This window comes from Emydura macquarii, unplaced genomic scaffold (assembly GCF_026122565.2).
Source record: "Emydura macquarii macquarii isolate MOO-44397 ecotype Brisbane River unplaced genomic scaffold, CSIRO-AGI_Emac_v2 contig_3348, whole genome shotgun sequence".
Lineage (NCBI taxonomy): Eukaryota > Metazoa > Chordata > Testudines > Chelidae > Emydura > Emydura macquarii.
Window position 1 is genome coordinate 4,847,105 of NW_027133485.1, and position 26,152 is coordinate 4,873,256.

At 50.4% G+C, this 26,152-nt stretch overlaps 1 protein-coding gene across 1 annotated transcript in view; it reads right to left on the minus strand.

Moving 5' to 3' along the window:
* The window catches only part of RIMS3 (regulating synaptic membrane exocytosis 3), a 33,683-nt gene extending 10,153 nt beyond the window's left edge, over positions 1-23,530 (minus strand). The window contains exons 1-2 of the mRNA XM_067533762.1: positions 23,380-23,530; positions 8,353-8,619 (exon numbers count right to left, since the gene is read on the minus strand). Coding sequence (XP_067389863.1) covers positions 8,353-8,566 — 214 coding nt within the window. The 5' untranslated portion in view covers positions 8,567-8,619; positions 23,380-23,530. The remainder of the gene's footprint in view (positions 1-8,352; positions 8,620-23,379) is intronic.
* Between the last annotated feature and the right edge of the window lie 2,622 nt (positions 23,531-26,152).

Here is a 26,152-nt window from a genome sequence, read left to right on the forward strand (position 1 = left end):
CCACTGACTGGTTGGGGGGCCTGGGGTAAGTCACTGCACCGCCCTGTGACTCAGTTTCCCCCTCTCCATCACGGGGGTTGTTGTACTTTCCTACCACACAGGGACGTAGCCGGTCAGGGTCTCGAAAGAGCGCTGAACTCCTTGGATGGAGAATGCTCCGGGGGGGGGCAGGGTCTGATTCAGCCACCCTCACTCCCAGGGATTCGCCCCATTACAACCGATGGATTATTCACGTGCTTCCGTCTGTTTTACAGTGGCAGGATCCACACAAAGCAAAACGGCCTTCAAGGAACGGCTGGAACCTCAGGGAGAAGCCAGGGGAGCCAAACGACCCGGGGCCTCTTCATCTCACTGTGGTATGCACGTCCACTGGCCTTCCGCCACAAACCCAGCCCTGTCCTGTGACCTACCGGGGCAGCCCGGCCTCCGGGCCAGTAGCAGAGCTGGAGAGGCTGGGGTGCCCCTGCTCCGTTGGGGGAGAGGGGGCGCCAGGCGACTGGTAGCAGGAAGCGTATTGAACTGGAGATGCTGGTTTTACTGCAGTGGATTTACGGGGTCCTCACGGCGAGCACCAGGGGAACCCGAAGGCGGGTGGGAGGCTCCGTGGCCGGAAGGAGTCAGCGGGCTGCAGAACCACGGAGCACGTCCCAATCCCTCGGCAGCTAGAGAGAGAACGTCCACACTGCCATTTTTCAGGCTCGCCAGCTTGATCCGAGTCGGTGCGAGTCTGATACCCGGGCTGGGAGGCTCGTGGCCAGCTGCCGTGTAGACACAGCCTCAGACTCCGGCTCCATCTCCTGCTGGTGGCGATGGGGTAACGTCAGCAGGGAGATCCTGCTGGCCTGCCCTGGCCTCACATCCCTGGCCTGCCCAGCCTGAACTGAGGGGACCCCTCGCCACCCCAACCTCAGGAGAAGGGGCAGGAAAAGCGGGACTGGGACTCAACGTCCCCTTAGCCGTGGGGGCCTGGGGCAGCGGGGAGGGGAGAGGGACAGAGGAAGGCAGGGAGATGGGGGGGGAGGGAGACCAAGCAAACGATGGGGCTAATCAGGCGCAAACCAGGTGGAGCGGCGGAGGCAGAAGGCCAAGCCGAGGGGCTGGCGCACCGTTCCCCGCTGACGCTCCCGCGGCCCCTCGTGCGCCCGGATTATTTCTGATCAGCATTTTACATGCGCTCTCCCCCCTCCCCCCACCATGCCTTCATGTTTAATTCAAAGGTTGCCATGGCAACTCTTCCCCTCTCCCACCAACCCCCCCCCCCCCCCCCCGCCCTCCCCACATCCCCCTGAGCGGGTTCATGCTCTGCCTTCCCTGTGCTGATGCTAATTTGCTTTGGCATCTTTCGGCCGCCTGCAGGGCTGGCCAGTGATTCAGCAGGCGCCTGGGCCCGTACCCCAGCCAGGGGAGGAAAGTGCACGGGGGGGGGCTGCAAAGCCTCCTCTTAGAGTAGCTAAGGAGGCCCAAAGACACGTGGACAGTTCTTGGTCAGGGCCCCCACATGGGGTGGGGGGGAAGGGCACACTTTACCGGGGCCGGGGGGCCCGGCCCAGGCTGCAACCCCCATGGAGATCTGTGTGGGAGGGGGCCTGCGTTACAAGTTTGTACTGGGCCCGAAAAAATTATGCTTGGGCCCTGTTCCCTCCTCCATCTCCCTTCCCTCCTCCATCTCCCTACCCAACGGCTGAGCCCCTCGTTTGTCTGTCCATCCCCACAAGACACACAGTGCACCCCCTTCCCACACACACACACACATGCGCTGCTATATTAATGCTATGCACCTGTCATCTGAGTCTCAATGCTCTTTTAAACAGGTGTGAACCGAGCCCCACAATCTCTCTGAGAACTAGATCAATATCACTATCCCCCTAGCCAATCCTTCCCTTGTAATAAACACACCCCAAGCATGGGACTTTCTTAGGAACCAGATCCCAGGTGTCTGGTCTTTGCTAGAAGAGCAGCTTGGTGACATTTGTCAATGCAAACATTTTTCTGACCATTTAAAAAAGGGCTTTTTTTTTATGAGGGGGAGGAGATGATTTTTTTTTTTTGTGATACATTTTATTTTCTTTTGAAATATTCTGATTTTTGACCTCCCCTGCCCCGATCAGTTTTTCCATTAAAAAGATGGGAAATTTCTATGAACAAAACTGGAAAAAAAGGGGGAAATCTTTCATTTCCAAAGTTTTCCTTGAAAATATTTACTCTTTACTGACTAGCTTTAATATGGAGTGAGGCCACATTCCTTTTTCAAGTTGGGTACCCAACGTTAGACTCCTAATTCCATATTTAGGCACTTAAATAAAAGTGAGCTGACTTTCAGAGGTGCGAATCACCTGCAAATCCCAAGGACATCAATAGGAGGCAGAGGTTCCTACCTAAAAGGAATAGTGTGTTGAATAATGGGATATGCTTGCCCTTTAAGGCAACTTGGGGAAGTCTCAGGGTCAGGCTACCATGTTTCAGGAATTCTGGGGCAAGCAGAGGCCGAGGGAGCAACAGAGGCAGATGCTGGGAGAGAGGAAATGATCCAGAGAAAGCAATTGGCACCTGGAGAAAAAAAATAAGGTGACTGTTCCTTCAAGGGCCCAGGACTAGGCGCCTTTTAGTGTGAGGCGGGGCAAGGCTCCTCTCAATCTCTCTCTCTAGTCCTCTCTCAGCCAATCAGGGAAAGGGCTGGGAGGCAGAGCAGTATATAAACTTCCTCTCTGCACTATGGTGGGGAAAGAGCTGCTGAGTGGGGAGCTGGAGTCAGAGCACCCTGGGTCTCAAGCCATGGAGGAGCCCTGGAAAGCTGCAGCCTGGTGAAGGTGCCCAAGGAAGAAAAGGACCCTTTGTGATGAAGGTTTTTGTTTCATGTTTTCTTTGTTGGAAAGACTTTGCTCCTAGATCTGGCAGCCAGCTTAAAGAGCTGGCTGGCTCAGAGCTGCAGCCTGCTATGCCTAGCTGGAAGCAGGTGTGTTCAAAACCATTGGCTTTGGTTTTATTGTTGTGTAACCCCTGACTCCCCCACCTGTGAAATTGACCCCCCCATTAGTGGAGGGGGGGCAGTGGGATGAGTAAAGATGTGGAATGGGACTTGGAGGTTAAGGGGTTTCTATTTAGCTAGTTACAACGCCTACGAGCAAACAAATGCAGGAGGACAATTTCTTTCCCAGTCCACCTGTTGCTGTTCTGGCATTTGAAACATTTCCAGCCCAGGTTGGTAAATTTCATTACCCATAATTATCTCCCTGGAAGCGTGGAGGAGGGCTGGCGCCTGTGATACAGTAACGAAACTGTATATACTCAGGGATGTGACCCTACAACTTCCTTTCTCCATCCAGTTACATCCTTTCTAGTGCCAAGTGTCTAATGGGTCAGAACGTGATGGCAGGTGGAAACAGGCAGTGGGATGGTGGGCAAGGAATAGATGGGATGAGAGGCAGCCAGGAGCTGACATTCCTGACAACTTGATTTCTGTCCCCTGTGTGTTTGGAAATGCACCGAGGTTGCTGCCTGGAATGGATCATATTTGTCTTGCTAACTTAGGGCTGGGTTTTGCAACCCTTATTCAGAGGGGTTAGTACTTACACACAGCACCATTGATTGCCAGGGAAATGCACCCCAGGAGTCAGTGCTAGCCCAGATGACCAATGGGATGCAGGAGCTCATCTTTATTCTTTTAGGGGCTTTCTTTTTTAAATCTAAGCAGTGTTTAAGTGGAATTGGGCTAAGAGAAAGGAAGTGACCAAAAGGCCTCTGTGGGGGTGATATACTGACGTTTCGTGGCTTTTTATGGCTCTGAGGGATCACTGATTATCTTGTTTGCACGTCTGTATCCCTCAGCCCAGAGAGGTTCACCCAGTGACTATGGGAAGAAAAATCCCTCATCAAGGGGTGATAATTACGGCTCAGCGATTCATCAGGAGGGTCTTGGGGCTACTCAGATTGTTAATACGAAGGACTGGCATTGAGACATGGGTGTGAGATTCCAGTGTTCAGAGTTGTTTTTGGGGCCGGGATGAGGTGGGGATTACTGACGGGATAAAAATCTCTCATCAAGGTGGCAAGATCAAACCCCGCCCAGGCCCACAGAGTAAAAGTTATTGCTGTCAGGTGGCAATCCAAAGAGACTCTCTCTCTCATCTGACATGAGTTGGTCAGGTCTGTGTCCAGTTCCAAGTATCCCTGTTGCAAAACCCCAATGGGTCCAATTCCTGGCAATCTCCACAGAGGAGGAAAAGATTCAATAGCTTTGTTTCCTCTCTCAACCATAAACAGTCCCGTCCCCCACCCGCCTCCTCCTAAGCAAATCTTGCCCATTCCTGATGCCCATCCTGACTCATCCCGTTTCCACCATAGCATTTCTGAGTGCAATCAGTGCAGAACACGGTTCTCCAGGTTGGTGCACCCCACCAATCCTCTTCTCCCCTTGCCTCGTTGCTAGATTAGGCCAGATTTGAGATTTGCCCCATGACACAGGTCAAACAAGCAGAGAGCAGATGGCTCAGTGGTTAGGGAACAAACCCAGGACTTGGGAGACCTAGGATCGAGTCCATGCTCTGACACAGATTCCCCGTTTGTAATCTTGGCCAAGTCCCCTAGTCTCTCAGATAACAGCCCTGCCCTACTGCACCAGGGTGCTGTGAGGATAAAAGCATTGAGTTGTGAGGGGCTCAGCTAGATAAAGCTATCAATGGAGCTGGTTATGTTAGTGGGATGCTAGTAAAGGCATCCACCCCTGCAATTTCTCGCACCTGCTGAGGCTTGAAGGAAAAACCCTAGCAGCAGGGTGTGACGGGGAGAACTTCTAGTGTGGTTGAAAGGTGTTGAATCCACATCCCTGCATGGTGATGTCTGCTCTCCAGCCCAGAGTAGGTAAATCAGTGAAATGAGCCCTCCTAGTGTGCCCGGCTCACGAGTCACCGCCTCTGGGATTGAGGGAATCTCGGCCTTCAGCCTTGGACACCTCTGCAGCTGCCATCCAGGGCGCCAAGATCGTGCCGGGTGTGGGGGGTGGTTTTATGATGTGGGCCCTGGAGTGAGCCCAAACAGTGGTGGTTTCTAATAGACCGCTCTCTGGATGTCAGGGAAACAACAGGGCAACCGAGTGCCTGTTAACCCCAGTTGATTCTGTGGTTTTTAGGCTTTACTGTAAACTACTCTCGGGGCAGGATCTCAGTGAAGTGATGTCTCTGCTGTAGTGGAAAGAAGCAAAAGGGATTCTGTGCGTGGGCCTGCACACACAAGACCAGCACATCCCCTTGGACAAATGCCAGGTGCCAACCCACATCAACTCCACCATATGAACCTGCTGCCTTCGCTGCCCGTATTAGCCCCGTATTAGCCTCCAACGGGCGACCCTCTCTGCACATGCAGCCCACCCACCCAAACATACATGCCCTCTTCCCGGGGAGCAGAGCCCAGCTCCTCAAAGGTTGTCTGGCTTATGCAGCCCAATACCTTTGAGGGTCTGGACCCCTCCCAGCAGCTCTCTACAGTACGCCTCTGCCTGTGTAACTTGCTGCGTCCTGTCTCGCTGAGTCTTGTCCGCGGTGCTGAACCCGGCAGAGTGCCCGTGGAGCGGCTCTTGGGCTCTTCTCTGAGCTCTCACCTTGCTGCTGCAGGGACGCGGGTCTGTCCTGCACTAGTAAAAACTGCTCCATTTGAAGGAGCAGGTCTGTCAGAGCCAGCCCAATGCTGTTTCCATCACCGCACACCTGCTCCAGTACACTTACTGGCTTGACTTTCCTGGCCAACTGCTGGGTTTTTTGTTTTCCACGGCCCAAGGAATAATTCACCACTGAAAAATACCTTGCAGAGTCCAGCTGTGAATGCTCTGAAAGGGGCAGGCCTGCTTTTCAGGAAAGGGGGTGTGTGCATTGTTCACTGACTTAGACCCGCTAATTGGAAGGATCTTAGGGCTGCGTTGTTCAATGGGCCGTGTGACTTGTCCGCCAAAGTTGCAAGTGCACCCGTTGGTCAATCAAGAGATCCATATTTAGGCATGCAAAGCCAGTGACTGTGGGAGAAATTCACTCCTGAATGAGGAACCAGCACAAGGTCTGTGCCATTTCAGTCCCCTTCCCCCCCCCCTCTCAAAATAGGGCGTGTGTATTTGTTTTTCAGTGGTGCTGATGCTGTGTGCTGGCCCTTCGCTCTCTGGGTGGCACAGAGATGCACTGACCAATTTTGCAGTTTAGGATAGCAGTGGAAAATTGGTCTCAATCCTATTTGTTTTGGGAATGGGGGCTGCACCGAGTCAGTTTCTTCCAGACCACTTGTTTTGCTGCATGGATTAGATTGTTTCCCTTCTGCTTTTAGGGGACTCGCAGGTTTGGTTTCTGTTGTCTCTTTGTGGTGTTTTGCCCGGGTTTTTTTTTTTTTTTTTTTTTTTTTTTTTTTTTTTTGATGCTCTTTCCTTAGCTTTCTGGGATAATTATAGCCTTTCAGAAACATTTCAGATGTGCAAGGCTTGCAGACTCCAAATTAACTCCTCTCTTTATAGAACACACTTCACTGAACCACGAAATGCCAACAAGAACCAAAATTAAAAAGCAATAACTCAGAGAAAATGCCTGGGCTAAAATGGGATCTCCAACTTTTTTTTTAAAAGACCTATTTCAAGCACTTGAAAATTTCCCATAGCCGGAATATTTGACTAGTTCTTCCTCTGAATTAGCATCTTCCTCCCCCAGCATTTCTTATATTAGGGTTTCATGGAGAAACAGCTGCAAACTAGCTGCAGAGGGCCGGCTCCTAAGCAATTTACTCCGGCTTTATGCTGGCAAAGCTCCCACTGAATTCTGCGGGGTTTTGCCCTCTGAGGGTGGGAGAACCTCAGGATTTGGCCCCAAATTTATCTGAGTCATTTGGGCAAGGGATTCCACTCTGCAGCATAAACTCTGCCTTCACTCCTGATGAGCCATAGCAATTTTCCAAGGCAATTTGCCTTTGCATGGGAGTTTTAGAGCACGTTGAAAGAAGTCAGCTTTCAACAGAAATGCAGCTTTAATTATGGGGCCCAAAACTCTTCAGCATTAACAGGAACAGTGCTTTTAGGGGGAGAAATTGTCTTGTGCTCTCTCTGTACAGAGCCTAAAACACTGGTGCCCTGATCCCATTTAGATTAAATAACTTTGTCTACACCTTCCCCGACCTTTTACCAGAGTAGTTGGATCAATGCAACCCCTCATGTGGGTGCAACTGTACAGTTAAAGATGCCTTATCCTAGTACAACTAACTCCGATACATTTAGGGGTGTAGCTGATCATAGTATAAGGCATCTCTGTGTCAGCACAACTGGGTTCACGCTGCAGGGAGCTACTGCTCTAGTGATACCACGATAGTTAAAGCCGTGCCATTTGTGTGTAACCTAAGCCTCCAACAATCCCCAGCTTGATTTAATAGCAGAAAGGTAAGTGTTTGAGCTTCTCCCCACACTGGATCTGTTTACAGTGATGGTGGTGAGGGACAAGAGGGCGTGTCAAGTTTTCAAAAGAGCTGAACAGTCTGATTTTTTTCCCCAAAGGTAGTTAGACCCCTAAATCGATTTACATGGGAGTTAGGTGCCTATATACCTTGGAGGAACTGAACCCTCGGTCCCATTTGTCAACAGTGAGGTAGGCATTCAGGAAGCTGTTTCACTAGAAGTCAGTGTAATGTAGGCTTAGGGGGAAGGTTTTCCAAAAGCACAAAGTGCAGTTGGACACCTCAATGCTGCTGAAAATCAATGGGAGGTAAATGCCTCACCTCCTCCTGTGTCCAGGGAAATCTTCACTTTACATACTTCTGGGGAAAATGTTACCCCCGTCTCCCATGCAAGTGGAGGGGCAGGGACGAGGGGCCTGATCTGAAGCCCACTGCAGTAAATGGAAAGATTCTCCTTTGTTTCAATGGGGTTTAGATCAGGCTCTAGGACTCTGGCCCTAGTATGTCCCCAGAACCTTCAGGTCCTAGCAGGCATCTCTCAACACTCTGCAAAAGCCTCAGCTGTTTGGGCCAGAAGTGAGGAAATAACACCCTCAAAATTGTGAGTCGGGTCCATTCCCCAGCATCCCTCCATCAGCCCTCCTCCCCCAGTACGGTGACTGAGGACAGAATGGGAAGGAACAGGCTTTTCCCTCGAAAGCTTCGCATTTGCGCACTATTCTGGCAGAGGGCAGGAAGGGCAGAGGGCTCAGGCACCTGTTAGCACTTCCCCAGTGCCAAAGCCATCATGACCACTTAGTTTGCGTGCCCTGCACCAGCAGCTGATCCTAACCCGGCATGACTGACAGACTGTGCCCAGCGCAGCGCTGCCGCGCGGGATGGGCAGGAAGCGAGGAATCTCCCGACCGTCCCCTCCGGGGAGCGCAACTACCCTGCTCTTACCAGGCTGGTTGAGCTGCAGGGTGCTCTTGCTCCACTGCGACAGCCCCACGATCGCCACCATCTTGGCCCCGAGGCTCGAGCGCCTCTTGTTGGAGGTGATGCTGGCCGAGTCCGGGTTGCCCCCGTTGCTTTTCTCCATGTCGTACATCTCGCTGCTGATGCTGGAGCTGCGGACCACATTCTTAGCCGAGGAGGAACTCTCCCCGTTAAACATGGTCAGCTAGTGGCTCTCCGTCTTGGGGCGGGGGGACTCCTGGGCAGGGTCAGCTGCAGGGGAAGAAAGGGAGAGACAGGGGAGAGTCGGTTATGCTCTCTCCACTCCTGCAGCAGCCGTGTCATTCCCGTGCACTGGAGATGGAAGGCCACTGCCCGGAGGGCTTCCCCCTTGTGCGTTTGCAGGAAATACACCTGCCCCTGCACAGAGAAATCGGCTACGCTGACCGAGCGGTGTCAGCTCAGGTTAGGTGAGTGACAGCAGCATGACACCGCTCAGGAGGGAGGGGGAGCTTCATCTCTGGGACGTCCAAAAACCACCTACACCAGGCAGCCCCGCTTCACAGGAAACTCTTCGAGGGCTTCGTTGCACGGAATTTGGAACAGGCGTCATGGCAGCATCTCGAGGGCCCAGCCGAGACCAGGCCCCGGCGTGCTGCATGCCGTAGCACCTCTGCGAGACGGTCCCTGCCCCAGAGAGTTCACAGTCTGCACAGGGCGGAGACCAACCGGAGGATTGCGCTCCCTGGTTTACTGCTGCAGGACTTGGGCACGGAGATGGAATGACTGGCCCGTGCTCACGCAGGGTCCCTGTGGCAGAGCAGGGAGCTGAACCCGGGTCTGAGTCCCAGTCCAGAGCCTTCACCACAAGACCAGCTCTCCTCTCTGGGACAGACCGAGGTTCCCAAATTCCTGGTGTCCCAGGCCAATTCTCAAGTGCCTTTGGGCCTAGGGTGGAGTATCCCATCTAGACCCCGTCCAGGCTGGCAGAGCAGCCATGCAGGGGAGGCGAGGGTCCCCTGGGTAGCGTAGAAGGGAAGCTTTATGCCCTCCCAGTACAGCCTGGCCCTGGGAGCAGGTACCACCGCATACAAAATAGGGAGCCCCTGGGACATCTGCCCCCTGCTCTGGTTGCTGCAGCTGCTCTTCCAGCCCATAGACTGAGCGAGGGCTCTGCTTTGGCCTGGCATATTGATGGTGGGGGAAGTGGGGTGGGAATTTTGCCAACTCCCTCTGACTTGGGCTTATGGGCACAGTGTGACTCTGCCCCCCCCCCCTCCCCTCCCCAGCTGAGGGTGTTCTGATCTCCCCCCCCCCTCCCCCACACACACACACTCCCCCAGCCTTCAGCGTGGCTGTGCAGAGTGGGGCGGGAAGCCTGGAATGGCTTGTTTACACACACCAGCTGAGCAGCTTTGCAAGAGACATCCTCAGGGGAGAATGAAAACCTGCAATATGGCAAAGCGGCTTTCGCAGGCGCTTACTGCAACTTCCGTGAGTTGTCAGCCCCAGGCCAAGTTCGCTTAGGCTTGTTAGCAGGCTGGGCCCATCCCCATCCCCACACCCCCCAGGGAGGGAGCTGGAGCACAGACCAAGGTGCAGGGAGGCTGTAAACAAGAAATCCCGAGGCTCAGAGTTGATCTCCGCCTCTATCCTTAGCGTCTTTGAGCAAGAAGCAAAACCAAGGCCCTGACACCTAATCACCACTGCTGGTCTCCAGTAATCCTCCTGCACCAGTCCTCCCTTCACCCCTTCAAGGGTCTGCGGTTAGCCCAGCTGCCGTGGCCAAATTGCATCCTGCTTCCCTATATTCCATCCTGCCTGATCTCGCCAACACTTTTTTCCCGCAAAAAAAAAAAAAAAAAAGTGGTGGTTCCTGTGGGCTACTAAAACAGTAGCCTTGTTCCACTCCAGAAGTGGCTACATTTCAGTAGAACAGGAAGCCACAGGTGCGCAGTTGTGGCAATCACGTTGGTTTTACTAGTGGGTTTTTGGAGGGGATGGGGAGTTTCAGTCTGAAAACCCTATTTGTAGGCAGCCATGCGTGAGATAAGCATTTTGTGAAGGCTGGTGCACAAGTCCCCTAGCTCTTAGCTGGTCTTTGCTCCTGGATTAATGTAAGTGGATGCTTCAAAGGCAGGGGTGACCTGCTGCTGTGCAGTTAATAGAGAGCTGACAGGAAAATGCCCCTTCCTTTTCCCATAACCTCTGCTGCCCATGTCACACCTGTCTGTGCTGGACCAGCTTCTGTTGTGCACCTTTATAGCAGGCTGCATCTCGCAGCCCGGAGCCCTCTTCACCACCGCTGTGCAGCATCGCGGCCAGAATTCACTAATGAGGGAGGATCATGTGTGTCGGGTTTAGAAACGTGAGCCTGTTGTCTCTGGAGACATGGGCGCGGCTCTGCTGCCTTGCATCACAGGGGGAAAACAAGCTCCAGGGTCTTGGCCTAGCCCCGGGAGAGCATCCCACAGCCAGCGCCATCAGAGGAATTAATGATCTGGGAGTGGAACAGCAAAGAAGGCCAGACGGCTGAGCGAGAGGCATTGGCAGAGCTGGCACAGCAGGCGGCGACAGGCCACGACTTAAGGATGGATGTCTGTGGAGCTTGCGGGGGCCGAGGAGAGCAAAGTGCCCCAGGCCTGGCTTGCATAGCTGCCGGTTCTAACCCAGTCCTCACTTTCAGAAGTACCGACAGTCCCCAAATTCACCCCCCCCCACCGAGGCAGGAAAAGCAGGACGTAGGAAATGGCAGAGACGTGCTTTAATTATCAAGACCAGACAAACACACACATGCACACAATAAATGCCCCCAAACCCTCTAATATATAAAAAAGCACCAACGGCTGCTTGAAAATGCAACCTTCTCTCTGTACTAAAAAAATCCCCTCTGTGTCCTGCTCTGCACTTTAATATTGCTGTGACTAATGCCATCCACCAGCCACTGCGAAATCTAATCCATGCGGCGCTGATGAGCGAAACCAGCCCAAATGTTCCGAGCCACTGACCGCTCGCGGTGGCTCTGAGCTAGGCAAAGTCACGGGGGAGAGGGCAGGAATAACACAAGTCTGGGCACAAAACCACTTTAACGGAGGCTCTGACCCTGCACTTGAATCCCCTCCAGCAGAGTCCCAATGACATCAACAGGAATCGCATGAGGGCAGGAATCTGTTGGTGCAAATCCAATTGCAGGATGGGGACCAAGGTGGCCGGGCAGCTTCCCCTAGGACACTCTGGTTTCAGCCACTGGTAACGGGGAGAATTAAAAATCGCTCTCCAGGCTGTAATTTTCCATGTTGGAACTTGGCCCGAAAGTGAATCTTGTCAAAGTTTGAGGAAAATCCTTCTGGCCATTTTGGAGCGGTCACTGGGGTGGGGGAGGGGAGATCTGGAGGGGGAGGTTGGAATACGCCTCTCTAAAGGCAATTTGTGCTTCAGGAAGGATGGTTTTGTGGTTAAGGCACTGGACTGGGACTCTGGAGATCTGCCTTAAACTGCTGGCTCTGCCATAGACTGCCTGGGTGAGTCATTTAATCTCTCTGGGCCTTGGTTCCCCGTCTGCAAAAACAGATGATCGGTGCTTTTGAAAAATTTTAACCCAAGTCCATTTTCATGAGTGACTTAGGAACCTAAATCCCATAGACTTTCTCTAGAATTCAGGCTCCTAAGTCACTTTTGAAAGTAGCATTTAAGGATTATTGGGTAAAGCTTTCCAAAGCCCCTTTCTCCCCTCTGGCGCTGTCTGCTGCTCCTAGCACAGGGGGGCTTCAGTCTCACCCGGGGCTTCTCCATACTACTGTGAACTCTTGCTGATTTGTGAATCGCTCAAATTCTAAAAACCTGAAGCGGATATAGTCAGACTTCAAAGGAGAGAACTAATTACAGAGTGTTAATTGATTAACTGGGTCTTTGCACAGGTGCGGTGAACATCTTTACTGTTTTAATTAACTTTTGGAGCGGCAGTCACAAAGATGAGCATGCACAAGGAGCTGCATAGTTTGGGCCAGATTCTGCTGGTTGTTATGCTGGAAGGCATCATTATTCCGGAGTGACCCTCCCCTCTCCCCGCCATTGTAAATAGAATCAGGGCCACAGTGTTGCTACAACATCACTGACTTAATGCTGAGATGAGAACCCTTAGGGGATAAGGTGTTGATATTGTGACAAACTAAGACAGAATTAGTCTCTTGGAGCTTTGCATTGCATTGAGGGACAGATCTTGTCACCCCCTTCAGTGGTCTCCAATGTCTGGGGTCTTGCAGCCCCATTTCCCATTGGAGGAGAAATGAATGTCTGGGTGTATTTTAGTTTATTCACTCTGTTCACCAGTCCTTGGACTGAGGTGGTTACAAACAGCATGGGGGCAACCCCCTCGGCTGCCAGTCTCAGCCCACTACCAATGCCTGGTTCCCAGGGAACGATTCTGCCCCCAAGAACTGACTCCAGCTGGACCAATGAAGGCAGAGAGCAAACTCCCTTACTGCTTGCAACTGCTCCCTCAAAGAAAATCCCCATTTAAAAAAAAACCTGGATGCATTGTTCAGTCTTGGCAGACCTGCTGTGCTCACACCTTGAACACAAAGACATTATAAGCCTGTGTAACGAAGTGCCATCTGGTGAGCCCCACCACACAGGGTAAAAGGGAGTGAGGGAGAGCTCAGAAATCCACAACCTGGTGCTACTTAGTCCAAGCAATGTGACATTTTGGTTACAAGTGCAGGCCCAAACCTGTCCCGTTTACACCTGAGGACCGGCCCCAGGAGTTGGCACAGACCGATCAGGGTTCTCTGGTTATTATTTGAGTTCATTTGGCCGATAGGACACCCTTGATTTCTCTCCTGAGGGTGACATTCACCCCTCTGCAGGGGAGCCAGCACTAAGCCCTTGCACTACTTCAATCCCACTCTGTGCCCTCAGAATAGACTAACCGGTGCCTAGGCCTTGTTCCGGCCCCTCTGCACACAGGTGATTTTTCACCCCAGGCTCACTTTCTCCTTCGCGTTATTGCCACACAAATAGCCCAGGAGATTAATGGCCTCTTTCTCTCTGGAACTGGCACAACGTGGGCGGCTACCTTCCCTTCCTCGCCCCCACGCTGCACTGACTGTCACTGGTTTGGAAGGTTTGCCTCTAAGGGGCAAAGAGGAATCCCTTTCTTTTTTTCTTCTAAAGCTTGCTCCTTCCTGGGCCTCTCTGCTACTCCTGCCCAGAGATGTGACTTGGTGCTGCAGATCTCCTTTTCCATAGATTTGTCCACATTAGGAAGTTGTGGAATTTAGTCCCCCCTCCCCCCCACACACAGTAGGACACCCCCCACCCCCCTAATAGGATGGGGGACTCTGGCTTGGGAAGCAGTGACTCTGGAAAGAGACGTGGAGGTCACAGCGGCTAGTGAGCTGAACACCCAGGACAGCATTGTACCCAAAAGAGCTAATCCAAGCCATGCAGGATTAATTCCCAGCATAAATGGGAATACCAAATCGAAGTAGGTAGGTTCTGTTACCTCTCTATTTGGCGCCGATGCGAGTGCGACGGGAATGCTGTGTTCAAAGCCGGTGTCCGTCCATGGAGGACGTTGACAAAGTGGAGAATGTTCAGAGAAGGGCCATGAGAATAATTGAAGGGTGGGAAGACAGGACTTAGTGACCGACTCGGGTAGTTCCGTCTATTTAGCTCCTCAAAGAGAAGATTAAGGGGTGATCTAGGTACCTCCATGGGGAGCCACAATTTGTTAATAGAGGGGGCTTCAATCCAGCAGCCAAAGGTATAACAAGATCCAGTGGCTACAAGTTGAAGTCCATCAAATTAGAAATTAGGTGCACATTTTTCACACGGCTAGTTAACTACTGGAACAATTTACCATGGGCTGTGCTGGGTTTTTGATTGCCTGGCAATTTTTACATCATGAGCGGATGATTTTCCAAAACGTTTTACAAAGGTGGGGTCAGTATCTGACAAATGAGGGAACTGAGGCACAGAGCAGGGCTGGGATATGCCCACAATGATGCAGCAGAGTCAGTGGCAGATCTGCGAAGAAAACCCTGACTCCTAATCCAACACCCTATCCCATGCTGCCTTCAGACCGTCAGCCGCCGTTCCCAGCCTAGCTTTCCGTTCACAAAGCAGTGGGGCTTCTGAGTCCAGAAAGGTATGAAATGGCTGCCAGATACCCTAATGGATATTTCTTTTCCTATCCATGAATATTTAAACTCTGATGGGACAGAAGCATCCATCTTCCAGGGAAAGGTAAATTATTAACTCCCTGCCAAGTGAAGCCACTTTATAATAATAGAGAGAGGCAGAGTCTGGAAAAATGTTTTGCTTTCAAGAGAAGCAGCCGCAGGGAACGGATGAAAGCAACGCGCAGTGGTGCAGGTGCTTCCAGAGCTCAGATGCGGGCTCTATCCCAGTTCCATAGACCTAGCTGGAGCAGCTGCGGCTTTCTTTAAAGATGCAGTTTCATCCGTGGTGAGCCAATTTAATCAAGTGCTGACAGGCAGCACTTTCTCAGCAACTTTCTTTCTTTTCTTTTGAGGAGCTGACGGTGTCTTTTGCCGAAGAGCAGAGCGATAACTTGGCTGGGCTGTGGCAGCGAGAACCACTCGGGAATGATGGGAAGTGGGTGTGAAGGACTCTGCTTTAGCGAGATACTTAGGCAACCCTCAGTCTGACAGGTGGGGCCCACTGGGATGCACAAAGTCCCCATTCAACTGGTGCCTAAACTCACTCAGCGTTTACATTTCCACTGGAAAAGCTCCCCGAGATGCCTAAGATTCTGCCTCAGGCAGCCGGCCCCCCACTCTCTGGCCTCAGCACCAGCATGATCCTTAAAGCAGGGGGAAGCAGCCATTCCCCTGCTCCCTCGCTGCCGGGGACCCGATCCGCAAGGCATGCTTTGAGCAGTGCAGCACCACAGCCCTTCACGGCTGTGGGCCTTTTTGCCTCCCCGTGGGGCTGCCTGGCTCTCCCTGGGGCAGCGTCTGAGGCGCCTAGCTGGTAGTTGAGAGAGGCAACCCTGCTGGCCCTACCTGCATCTCCCTGCCAGGCTAAGGAGACCTTAGCGGGAGCTGGTGGGGGGAACCGCCCTGCCTGAACTCCCACATTTATCAATTATAAAGGGATGTAAATAGGTTCTCCAACAAGCTGGGGGATTAGTCATAATATCGTTAATTAGCGCCCGCTCCCAGCGAACGGGAACGTTTCAATATTTACCTTCTGGCTGCTATTTTCCACCCCCACCCTGCTGCCCTTTCAGGAGGCGTGGGAAGGAGATTTAAAAGGGTTTTCTTGTGACGCGGTGCCAGCCGTGTGCCTGAAACACCAGCTGGAGCGATACAGAGGCAGGTTTACATCATCATGGTCTCCCTCCCCCCAGCCACTGACTCAGTGTCACAGGCTTCTCCAGGCTCTGTGCTGAAGAGATTTCACAGGGTCTGGGTGTTGGGAGGAGGGAAGCTTCCCTGCTAATGTTTCCTCTGCTCGGCCCGCACGGCACCTGCCTGCCGCCACCCTTCCATAATTATTTGGATTGCACCAGCCCCAAGGAGCCTCAGCCATGCCCAGGACCCCTTGGGCCAGGCATGGGTCAGACACGGAACAGAGAGACTCCCGTCCCTGCCCCACAGAGCTTACAGTCTGAGTAATGAAGGGCTCATCCCATCACCTGCTGAGAGCGGTGACTTTACGGGATGGCTTGATGATTACACTGTGGCAGGGAGCAGATCGACAGCCGGCCCCGAGAGGTAACCGCATTTTTCTGATGGCAGCCCATGAACCTCCAGGGTTTGTTGGGGGACTTTAGCTCTCCAAGCCCAAATGTAGTTGTTCCCTCCAAAGGCCCAGTTCTGCCCTCCCTTTGCCCCATGCGACCACACTAAGTCAGTGGAGCTGCCAGGGGACACGTGTTCATGGAATAGGCTACTCTTGTGGTTACGGCTCTGGATTGGCACTGGGGAGGGCTGGGTGCTACTCCCAGCTTGGAGCCAGACTCCTTGCACAATCTTGGGCCAGTCACTTCATCCCCCTCCTGCGTGTAGGTGCCCAACTTTAGACGCCCAGCCCCTGATTTTTCGGAAGAGTTGAGCACCACCAGCTCCCATTAACTCCAGCTGCCTAGCTTCTTGGCACCGGCTCATCACCCCGGTATCTTAGTACCTCTCTGTCCTTACTACACGCTAAGGACCTCCCTTGTGTCAACGGGAGGTGAGAGTCACAAAGAAACGGAGGGTTTGTCACGCTTCTCTGGACATCTTTGAATTGAGAGCCCATATCTGCCACTATTGACTAGCTACGGACCTGCTCCAAAGCCTGTTAGTCAACGCACAGGCATCCGCCCATTGCAGTGGGCCTGCCCTTCAGCCGTGAGGTCAGAGGATTGTCAAAGCAATATTAGAGGGCACTTGTAAAACAGACGTTTTTAGTTGAAAGACCTCATTATGAGCACTGTCATCCTTCAATTGTAGCACGGTGCTAAGTATTGCTTTGGCAATTATTGCAGTCTGCTTAACAAACAGCACCCCTGCCATGTGCAGCTGTAGAGAGAGGAAGGAAAAGCGACTTGCTAACCTGGTTTTTGTTTTGTTTGGGAGTAGAGGTGGGTTAACGGTTTGACTCACTGCCAAATCTGCTGGTTGGCAGCTCGCTCCTTTGAAAAAGGGAAGTCAGGAAAGGTATATTTATCCAGATTTCCGTGGGGTTGGCGGATTGAGTCTCAGAGCTGAGTATCAAGCCACCATACGTTTTGTTTGTTTGCTTGTTTTTTTGTTAGTGGTGTTTGCCTTTGTTTAATTCGATGTGCAACTTCTGTACAAAGCCTGCGTTTAGGAAAACGTGGGCTCTCAATGCAAAGATGTCCAGAGAAGCATGAAAAACCCTCCGTTTCTTTGACTAGATGGAAGAGGGGTCCTGAAACGCTAGCTGGTTGTACAAAGAAATAAATAAAGGGAGCATGGGATGAGAGAAAGTGAGAACTGCTGCTCTAGGGAATTCTGAAGGGGGCAGTTTCTGGGAGCTACCACTGGTCACCACAAACGAGATTCCCTTTCAAGGGACGGGACCCCAGCTGTCACAAAATGAGCAGTGCTTTCAGGCTCATCTCCTGGCCTTCCCACCCTTCCATCCTGTCCAAAAACACCTCTACCAAGATCCCTTTCCAACCCTGTCCTCTGCCCCAGCTGAATCCCTTCACGGGATCTCCCTTTTCTTCCATAGATGGATGGAGTTTCTCAGCCTCTTTGTCAAGACCCTCCATAAGGTTCCCCCCCCCCTTTACGTACAACTCTGCTGCTAGTTCTGCCTATTGCGCCTCCTGCCCCTCTCCTTCTCCCAGGCTCCGCTTCATGCCCTCCCTTTTATTTAGAACCAGCTCCCAAGTTACTAGACCCTCTGTACCTCAAAGCACTGAGACGCTATAATGAGCTACCAAGCCATGAGGTTTATTGCTCATGGGCCAGATTCCCCCGTCCCTTTATGCCAAGGTGCTCCCATTTCTTCAAGAGCTGGTAGACCAACAGCCAGATGAACTCCAGGGAAAGCCATGGACAGCACTACATGCAGGCCCAGGTCCTGGGCATCATCTTTGGCTCAACCTGCTCTCTGGACCCCCACATCTAAGTTGAGTCTAAATGCTGCATGCTGTCTCCAAGATCCAGTCCTTTCTCACCATCCACGCTCTCCTCAACCCTTCATCCTCTCAGGACTTGGCCACTGCCGCCTCTTCCTCTATCTTACCCCGCTCGCATCCATTCAAACTGCTGCTGCTAAGATCAGTCTTTATTTATTTTATTATGTGTATTATCGTAGCTCCTAGGAGCCCCAGGCATGGACGAGTACCCCATTGTGCTAGGTGCTGTGCAAATAAAACCAAAAGACAGTCCCTATCCCAAAGAGCTGTCATGGCTTGTCACTATCCGCCATCCTTCTCTGTGCCCCTCCATTGGCTTCCCCTGCTCCATCGCAACGAACACAAACCATTACCATCCATCACATCTTAGATGGGAGAAGACATCAACCCATGCCTCCCTCTCTGCCAGTCTTCAGTACTTCCTGCCATGCTTCTCCAGCCAGCACCTCTCCCATGCCAACCAACCCTCATGCATGGAAATAGCTCCCCTGAAAAACTGCAAAGCTACCACCCTGTCCTCGAACACCTACCTCTGCGGTGATGCCTACAAAACAATTCAATGGTTAGGCAGCTGGAGAGCTGCTTCCCATATCGATCACAGCCATCTCATTGTCGCCTTGTGGCTCCCCCCTCCATTTGTCGTATCCACCTATTGCCTAGTCTTAAACTGTAAGCACTTTGTGGCAGAGACCAGCTTTTTGTTACGTGTTTGTACAGCGCCTAGCACAGTGAGGCTGGAGCCATTAGCTGCTCCCATAACATAAAGCAATCATAAAAGTAATAATTAAGAACCTAACACTCAGAGTAGCCAGGACCACAAAGCTCACACAAGAAACTCAGTTACAGTCAAAGTACGCACCATACTGCACAATCAACTGTCGATTAGAATCGACAGACGCCACTGTGTGTATGTCTGTGTCCATCCTCTCCCCAGTTACAACTAGGCAACACATTCTGGCAAAATAGTAAACTCGCCAAAACCTGCATTTTTTCAGGGCACCCTCTCTGCACAGGGTGAGTAGTTTCAGTCAAAATGTCAACATTTCATTTGGCCATCTTGAAATTATTTTTCATGTCGAAACAGCACTTCATTTAGAAATTTAGCTAGCTAAAAAAGGGATCAGTCACCTGAAAACGATTCAAAATGGGGGGGAGATCATTTTGTGTCAAATAAAATGTTTCAGTTGACCCAAAATGTTTTTTTTCAATGTGAAGAGGAAAAAAAAAAAACCCAGAAAAAAAATCCATTTCAGTTCAAACCAAACCAGTTGTTTTTCCAGATTTTTATGGTTCAACCCCTGAATCAATTATTCGCTCAGCTCTAGTAAGAACTCTATATGCAAACGGGATGGGAAATGTCTGTGGAAGGTTTACAAAGTGCTTTGAGATCCTCCGAAGACAATTGCGATATCGCTGCCAGATGTTGCTCTCAATAAGCCTTCAGATGTGACCAAAGAGAATTAGGCACTGACATGCTCATGTCCAAGACCCTTGATAAACAAGCTGCTGCTTATAAATCTCTCACCTGCAATTTCTCTGCCAAAAATCCCTTTAAATTTAGACAATACCCAATATGGAAACAGAGAAGGCAGCATAACCACTGGAGAGAGCAAGGGGCTGGGATCTATCGCCAGCTCTGCCATTGATTCACTGTGTGATCTGGAGTGAGCCATTTTGCCTCTCTGTGCCTCAGTTTCCCCATCTGTAAAATAGTAGCACTCCTTTGCAAGTCTTTGGACAAGGTGCTAATTATGTGCAAACAAGAGGTCCAAATTCTTCCCTATTATACATGTGGGTGTAACTCTACCGGTATAAACTAGAGCAGAATTCAACCCAGTGGCTCTACATGTTTGAGAACGGACTTGATTTGGAGGCTGCCCAGCCCACAGAAATCCAGTTTGGGTTTGTCTCCTCTTCTCTGCAAGTTAATTCAGCAGAGGGGGGAGCCCTTTACCTGTCTGGCACCAGCGCAGACATCATCGTCTATGCTTTCTCCTTTGCAGAGCAACAGGTATGTCTTGGATGGCAATTTTGGCCGCCGGTCAGGCTGCGATAGCCACAGCTTTTAGAGTCTCTGAGGGCTCCTCCTTACAGCCCCCCTTGCCTATGAAACCTACGCACCAAGGAGCTGCTCTGATGCCTGGGTACAGCTTTTTAAAAGGGGTCTTGCTGCCCTGTGCCTGTATTCTGACACCTCCCTAGCTGGTTTTCTGTGGGGGAGGGTGCAACAGTTTCTGGCAGGGAAGGAAGGAAATCTACAATTCAGGACTTCAGGAAGCTTCAAGGCTGTCCGGTGCTGCTGCTGACTCACCAGTTTCCTCTCGGGGGAGCAGTAACTGCTCTGCAGATGGCCTCCTTTCCTGGCAAAGCTGAGAGGCCTGTGGCTGAAATCGGGTGGTACATCATCCAAATTAAGGTGGCTTGATCCTGTTCAGAGGCCCCTTGTCCTCTCTGTGGGCATGCAAACCTTTCATTTTGCCGGGTCATAGAACTCCGAGATGGAAGAGATCTAGGTGGCCAAGCTAGCCCATTCCGCAGGGGACCAGTGCAGGATGGTTGCCTGTCAGCTCATTTCCGAGGGATTTAAATGCGTTGAGCAGAGCTGGTTGAATTCTTTAAGGCCCTGATCCAGCACAGCACTTAAACATGTGCTTCATTTTAAACACGGGGAGCAGCTCCCTGCAGTCACTGGGGATGCACCCTGTGCTTAGAGTTACACACACGCTTCAGTGTTTTGCTGGGTCAGGCGCGAAGAATATTTGTTATTAATTTTGTCCCCTCCACACCTTTTAGTCAGTGAATTTAGTCAGTGAATTCTTCAGACTGTTTGTTATTCACCGCGTCATTAGATTGCTCATGAACAGTTCTCTTCAGTCCTCTGTTTACTGGATAAGTCTGGTGTGCGGGTGTCTGCTGCAGTCACATGGCATTATTATGAATGATTTATTCATTATTTGTACTGCTGGAGTAGCCCTACTCACAGACCAGGACCCCACTGTGCTAGGTGCTGTACAAACACAGAACGGCATGGGTTTCGCTGTCCTAACTGGATGGCAGACATTTTTACATGGGAGAGAACACCATTCTTGATAGGACATTTCAGGTGAGTGATCATTCATGCTAAACCGTGTGAAATTTGGGGATGGGCAGATATTTTCCACTCGTAGGCACTGGCTGTCCAAATACCTGCCGATATGTAATAACATAGATCCACCAATCACAGAGACTGAGGTCAGCCGTTATTTACCAGTGACAGGGCTTCTGCCATTGCTTGTGGAGCGTCACCCTAAGCCTCCGGGCGCAGGGACAGTCCTTTTGTTTTGTGTTTGTACAGCACAGAGCACCATGTGGTCTTGGGCCACGCCTGGGGCTCCTAGGTGCTACAGTGATACAAATCATTATCAATATTATGAGAACAGGGAGACTCTGGCATTGTGTAGCTAAAACACCACGAGACCAGTGCTCAGATCCCAGTTCCAACAGTGGCTCCCTCTGTTGGCTTTGGCATGTTGCTTCGTCTTTCTGTGCCTCAATTCCCCCATCTGTAAAGCTGGAACAATAGAAGTGGTGCATAGCTCTAGTTGGATGGAGCTGTGTCAGTGTAGTGGGTTGGAAGAGTGTCTGAATTTTTCTGAAACTGAGAATGTTCTCTCTAGTCATTGAGCAGAAACAAACTCCACCTCCTGAATTATAGTTCTTGAGATTAAAAACACTATATAAATCTCATGATCGCAAATTCCTATAAAATATGGATCACTTTACCTAGCACTGAAATGCAGCTGCCTCTGGTGTGGAGCACAATAACTGCTTAACCACACCCGGGAGCAACATGACAAAAATCAGGCCCTGATCCTGCAAAGACTTCAATGAGAACTACTTACATACTTCAAGTTAAGCACATGCGTGAGCCTTTGCTGGATTGGGACCACAGTTTGGATAGAAAGTAAACTATACGGTATTCAACTGATACTGCAGCGGAGAATTTGAGAAGGCAGAATGTAATCACCTCGTTGGAATTTAACCAGACAACAGCCTATCTTTTGCTCGCGCGCGCGCACACACACACACACACGTGTCACAATTTTTAATGTTATTTGAAAGGGGGTAGAAGTGCCCCATAGCATCATGCTCAGTCTCTGGTCAGAACAGAGTCCACAGGATAAATGAGAGGGTTCTAAGGTTCCCTTTTACCTCAATTTCCTCATTGGTAAGAGCTACCACTGAAAAGCAAAGTATCCTTCGTAGTTATAAAGCCAGAAAAATGCAGAGGATCCTGCTGCTGTTTTCCCTGCACTGCTCTTTCTCCACCACTGAGAATTGCTAAGCTCCAGTGGTAACAAATTAGATCATTATAGCACAATGCTAATAGGATCATTTTCAATACAACCCACAAAGAATAATCCATGGCAAAGGACAAGGAAAGCACACTCTTGTATTGCTGAGGCTTGAGGGAAGAATATTTTTTACCCTGTCCTTAATTTTACCTCTATCTGTTCTCCCCATCTGCTTATGGCTCCTTCGGAGAACGGGTAGTCGGGGAGGGATCTGGATGGATGTGCTGCCTGCTGTAGCATGACGAGCTTGGTTATAGAACATATCCAAGTATCTAAGGAGCATAAACAGAAGCCATAGGCTCTGGCTGGTACCAGCTTGTCAAATTTAACATATTACCACGGAGAATGTCCTGGGTCCAAAATCTGCAGCATGAGGCACTTTTGCTGTCTCTCACTCACTTTAACCAAGCGGGGAGTTGCAAGTCACTTTCCAATTCCCTTTCTCCCTCCTATTTCAATTTATTGCAAAACACTAACCATTCTTAGGGTAAATTACTGCAGTGCTCCATCAGTGAGCTCCTTCCTTCTCTGCTGTGAATAGCAGCTTAAGACAGTGGAGGGTGGGAAGAAAAGAAAGGAGATAGATACCAAGCTTGTAGAACCTAATCTGGTTGTTTATCAGTGACCTTCACCATTCTTACAGGAACAAAAATAAAGCATTTGGAGAAGTTCCCCCGTAAACAAGCTTCATTTTCCTGCCCAGCTTGGAATCCGTGCTAGGGCTTTAGTTGGCAAAATTGCTTCAGGACATATGGAATAGCAAGAAACAATCAAATGAAAGAAACATGCCATGTTAGTAACATTTCTCCTGCTGATCTGTTGCTTTAATATAAACCCACACAGACACATGCATACACAGAAGGAAATATCCCTGTCTGTGCTTTAGCAGATGCATGACATGCAAGGGCACAATTGTCTGGAAAAATGAATTCCCTGTTGCATTTTTTGATTCGTGCCACTCAACATTCGCCTCTGCAAATGCTCCTGAAAAGAGAAACGGAGCTATTAGTCCCCAGTCACTTTCCCTCCCATGCACACACCTTTAAGGAAGAGGGGGAATAAGATAATTAGTCTTACCAAATAGAAGCGTCCTAGGCTGTCCAGATATAACAGGAATAAAAGACACCTCTGCTGCTTCTCCAGAACACCCCCCCAACACACACTTCTTCTTCCCTGCTCTTAAAAAAATATCTGCCCCAAATGATTCAAACCCAAAATCCCATGCCTGCGCGAGAAGACGACAATCTAGTTAATCTTTAAAGGTTTCTGGAGAGAGACAGGAGCAGAGCTGTAGACGCTTTGCTTAAGCATCTCCATGGTTACCTCTCTGACCCAATTCTCCTCACAGCCAAAAGCAGGGGTAGAGAAGAAATTCAGAAGTGAGATGGAAGGCATGTGTGGAGCCGTCATCACAGTTATTTCACCAGCAGTAATTGGGGGGAGGGAGAGAAGAACGTAGTTCTTTCACATGGTGTCTATTCCCTCTCCCCACCCCCATTATTCCTCATATTCCATGTTTCGAGGTCCCACCTTCTGCCCCCTCTCTCCCAACAAAAGGTGGTGGACGGTGATCCTAGGAGAAGCAGGGTCATAGAAATGTCGGGCTGGAAGGGACCTCCAAGGGTCAGAGTCCAGCCCCCTGTGCTGAGGCAGGACCAAGTAAACCTAGACCATCCCTGGCAGGCGTTTGTCCAACCTGTTCTTAAAAATTTCCGGCGAGGGGTATTCCACAACCTCCCTTGGAAGCCCGGCCCAGAGTTTTTTCTCATATCTAACCAAAATCTTCCTTGCCGCACATTAAGCCCATCACTTCTTGGGATGGGTGGGGAAAAAAGAAAACACTGATCATTTTCTTTAGAGCTTCTCCTGTCTTATTAATAGTAATGATCTGTATTCCAGCAGCGCCTACAAGCACCAGCTGAGATCAGGGCCCACTGTGCTAGGTACTGAATGTACACAACGTATTCTTGGCTCGAAAGAATTCATAATCGAAATAGACAAGACAGACCCAGGAAGCATTATTACCCCCATTTGGTAGATGGAGGGTTGAGGGACAGCGAGACAAAGGCCAGATCCACAAAGACACTTAGGTGCCTACGTCCCTGACTTAGACGCCCACATCCCAGTTTTGGCTCCACTGCAATGCACAGAACTCCCGTTGGCACCCAGCTCCTTCAGCGGCTAAGTATTTCAGAGTAACAGTCCCCTAGGCATCTATGTTCCTACCTCTGGGCATGTGCCCTGCAGCTTCCCTCTACGTGTCAGGGCATCTATCTCCCCCATAAGCCCCAGAGTGATTCGCTAACTGGGGGACGATAGGTAGACAAGCACCTAAATTGCGTCCAAGGTTCAAACCTACTGGATTTGGATCCTCTTTGAAATCCGGCTGCAGGAAATGTCCACTTCAGAACCTTTTAGCCCAGTGGTTAGAGCGCTCACCTGGGATGAAAACTCACGAGCCCACAGGAGTTTTAGGTTTCCAGATCACTGTCTGACAAACCACATTTGGACACCTTCAGACCTGATTTTTTTTTTTTTTTTTAAGATGAGCAATTGCTCGCCAAATCTCAGCAAGCAATTAACTGTGCCACATGGTGAATGAGTGAATGCGGATGAATAAAGAGCTCACAAGTGCCATTACCAGACCTGTGTGCTTAATTGCTCACAAATTGGACGCATGAAACTTGTTTCAATCAGGTCTTTAATCGAAATTTTATGGAAAATAATCTTCTCTCATGCATACTGCAGTGGCTTCTTCTAGCTAAATGGACCTGAAATTGAAGACATGGGGGTAGACTCCAACTCCACTGTCCTTTCTTGAGCAAAATTGCAATAGGGGCTTAAGCCATGACTACAGATTTTTGGCCCCAGTTTTCAATAAGAGCCTTTCCCCAAAAGCAGCATTTAAAATCCAGCTGAAATGATTTAAACGAAATGTTCCTGCTCTGCTGGAGGATCAAACTTTGGACATAGTAACAAGAGTCGATTCTGCACTTTGCATGCAGCCATCTAATTGGATGGCCTCTAAATCATGCAAAGGGTGCCACCCAATTGAATGGGAGGATGCAAATAAAGGTGCCAGTTGCTAATTCCAAACGTTGCAGTGCCGGGGACCAGGCAGAGGATGCGTGATTGGGGGTTTTAGATCAGAATTTACTTCTGAAAAGGTAGGGGAGAGGGTGCTGGAAACCTGACTAGACTGTCAGAAAATCTGAGTCCAGGCGTAGCATGCCTGATTTCAGATCTCGCTCAAGTCAGGGCTGCACAGACGTTGACTCTAAAATCCACAGAACCAAAAGGACGGTGGTTGCTTATGAATGTTCCCTCAAGCTGTTCCTAAGTTAAATGCAAGTCTCCCTTCTTGAAGCCGAAAGTCACAGCCTGATGGAATGATTCCCCTACATAGATGTTAAGCAATATCTATGGCTGCTGTTATTCAGCCCCTTCCAGGTACACGACCAGAAATCGCCCTGGTTGTAGCTAGATCACATTGGACCCACCCTACCACCCAGGCTAAAGCATGGCTCACTAATATTTTAGCCACAGATACGAGAATAAACCATGCTAACGTGACTTGGCCGCAATCCTCTCTTCACAGCCACGTTTAAGGACAGGTAATGCTGGAGTATACCAAGGCTTTGTATTTCAGTCTCAGTCTCTTGCATTTCTATTTATGCTAGGCTGCGTGGGGTTTCTCCCCATGGCTGACCCAAGAAAGAGCTGCTCACACAAGCCAGAAGCCGTTTCTCCAAACTATGCCCAAGCAGTTCATGTAACAAGGAGCAGGCCTAGACTAAAATCATCTGCAGGATAATTTCTGCAGAATATTATGGAATGCTCCCTCGCGATT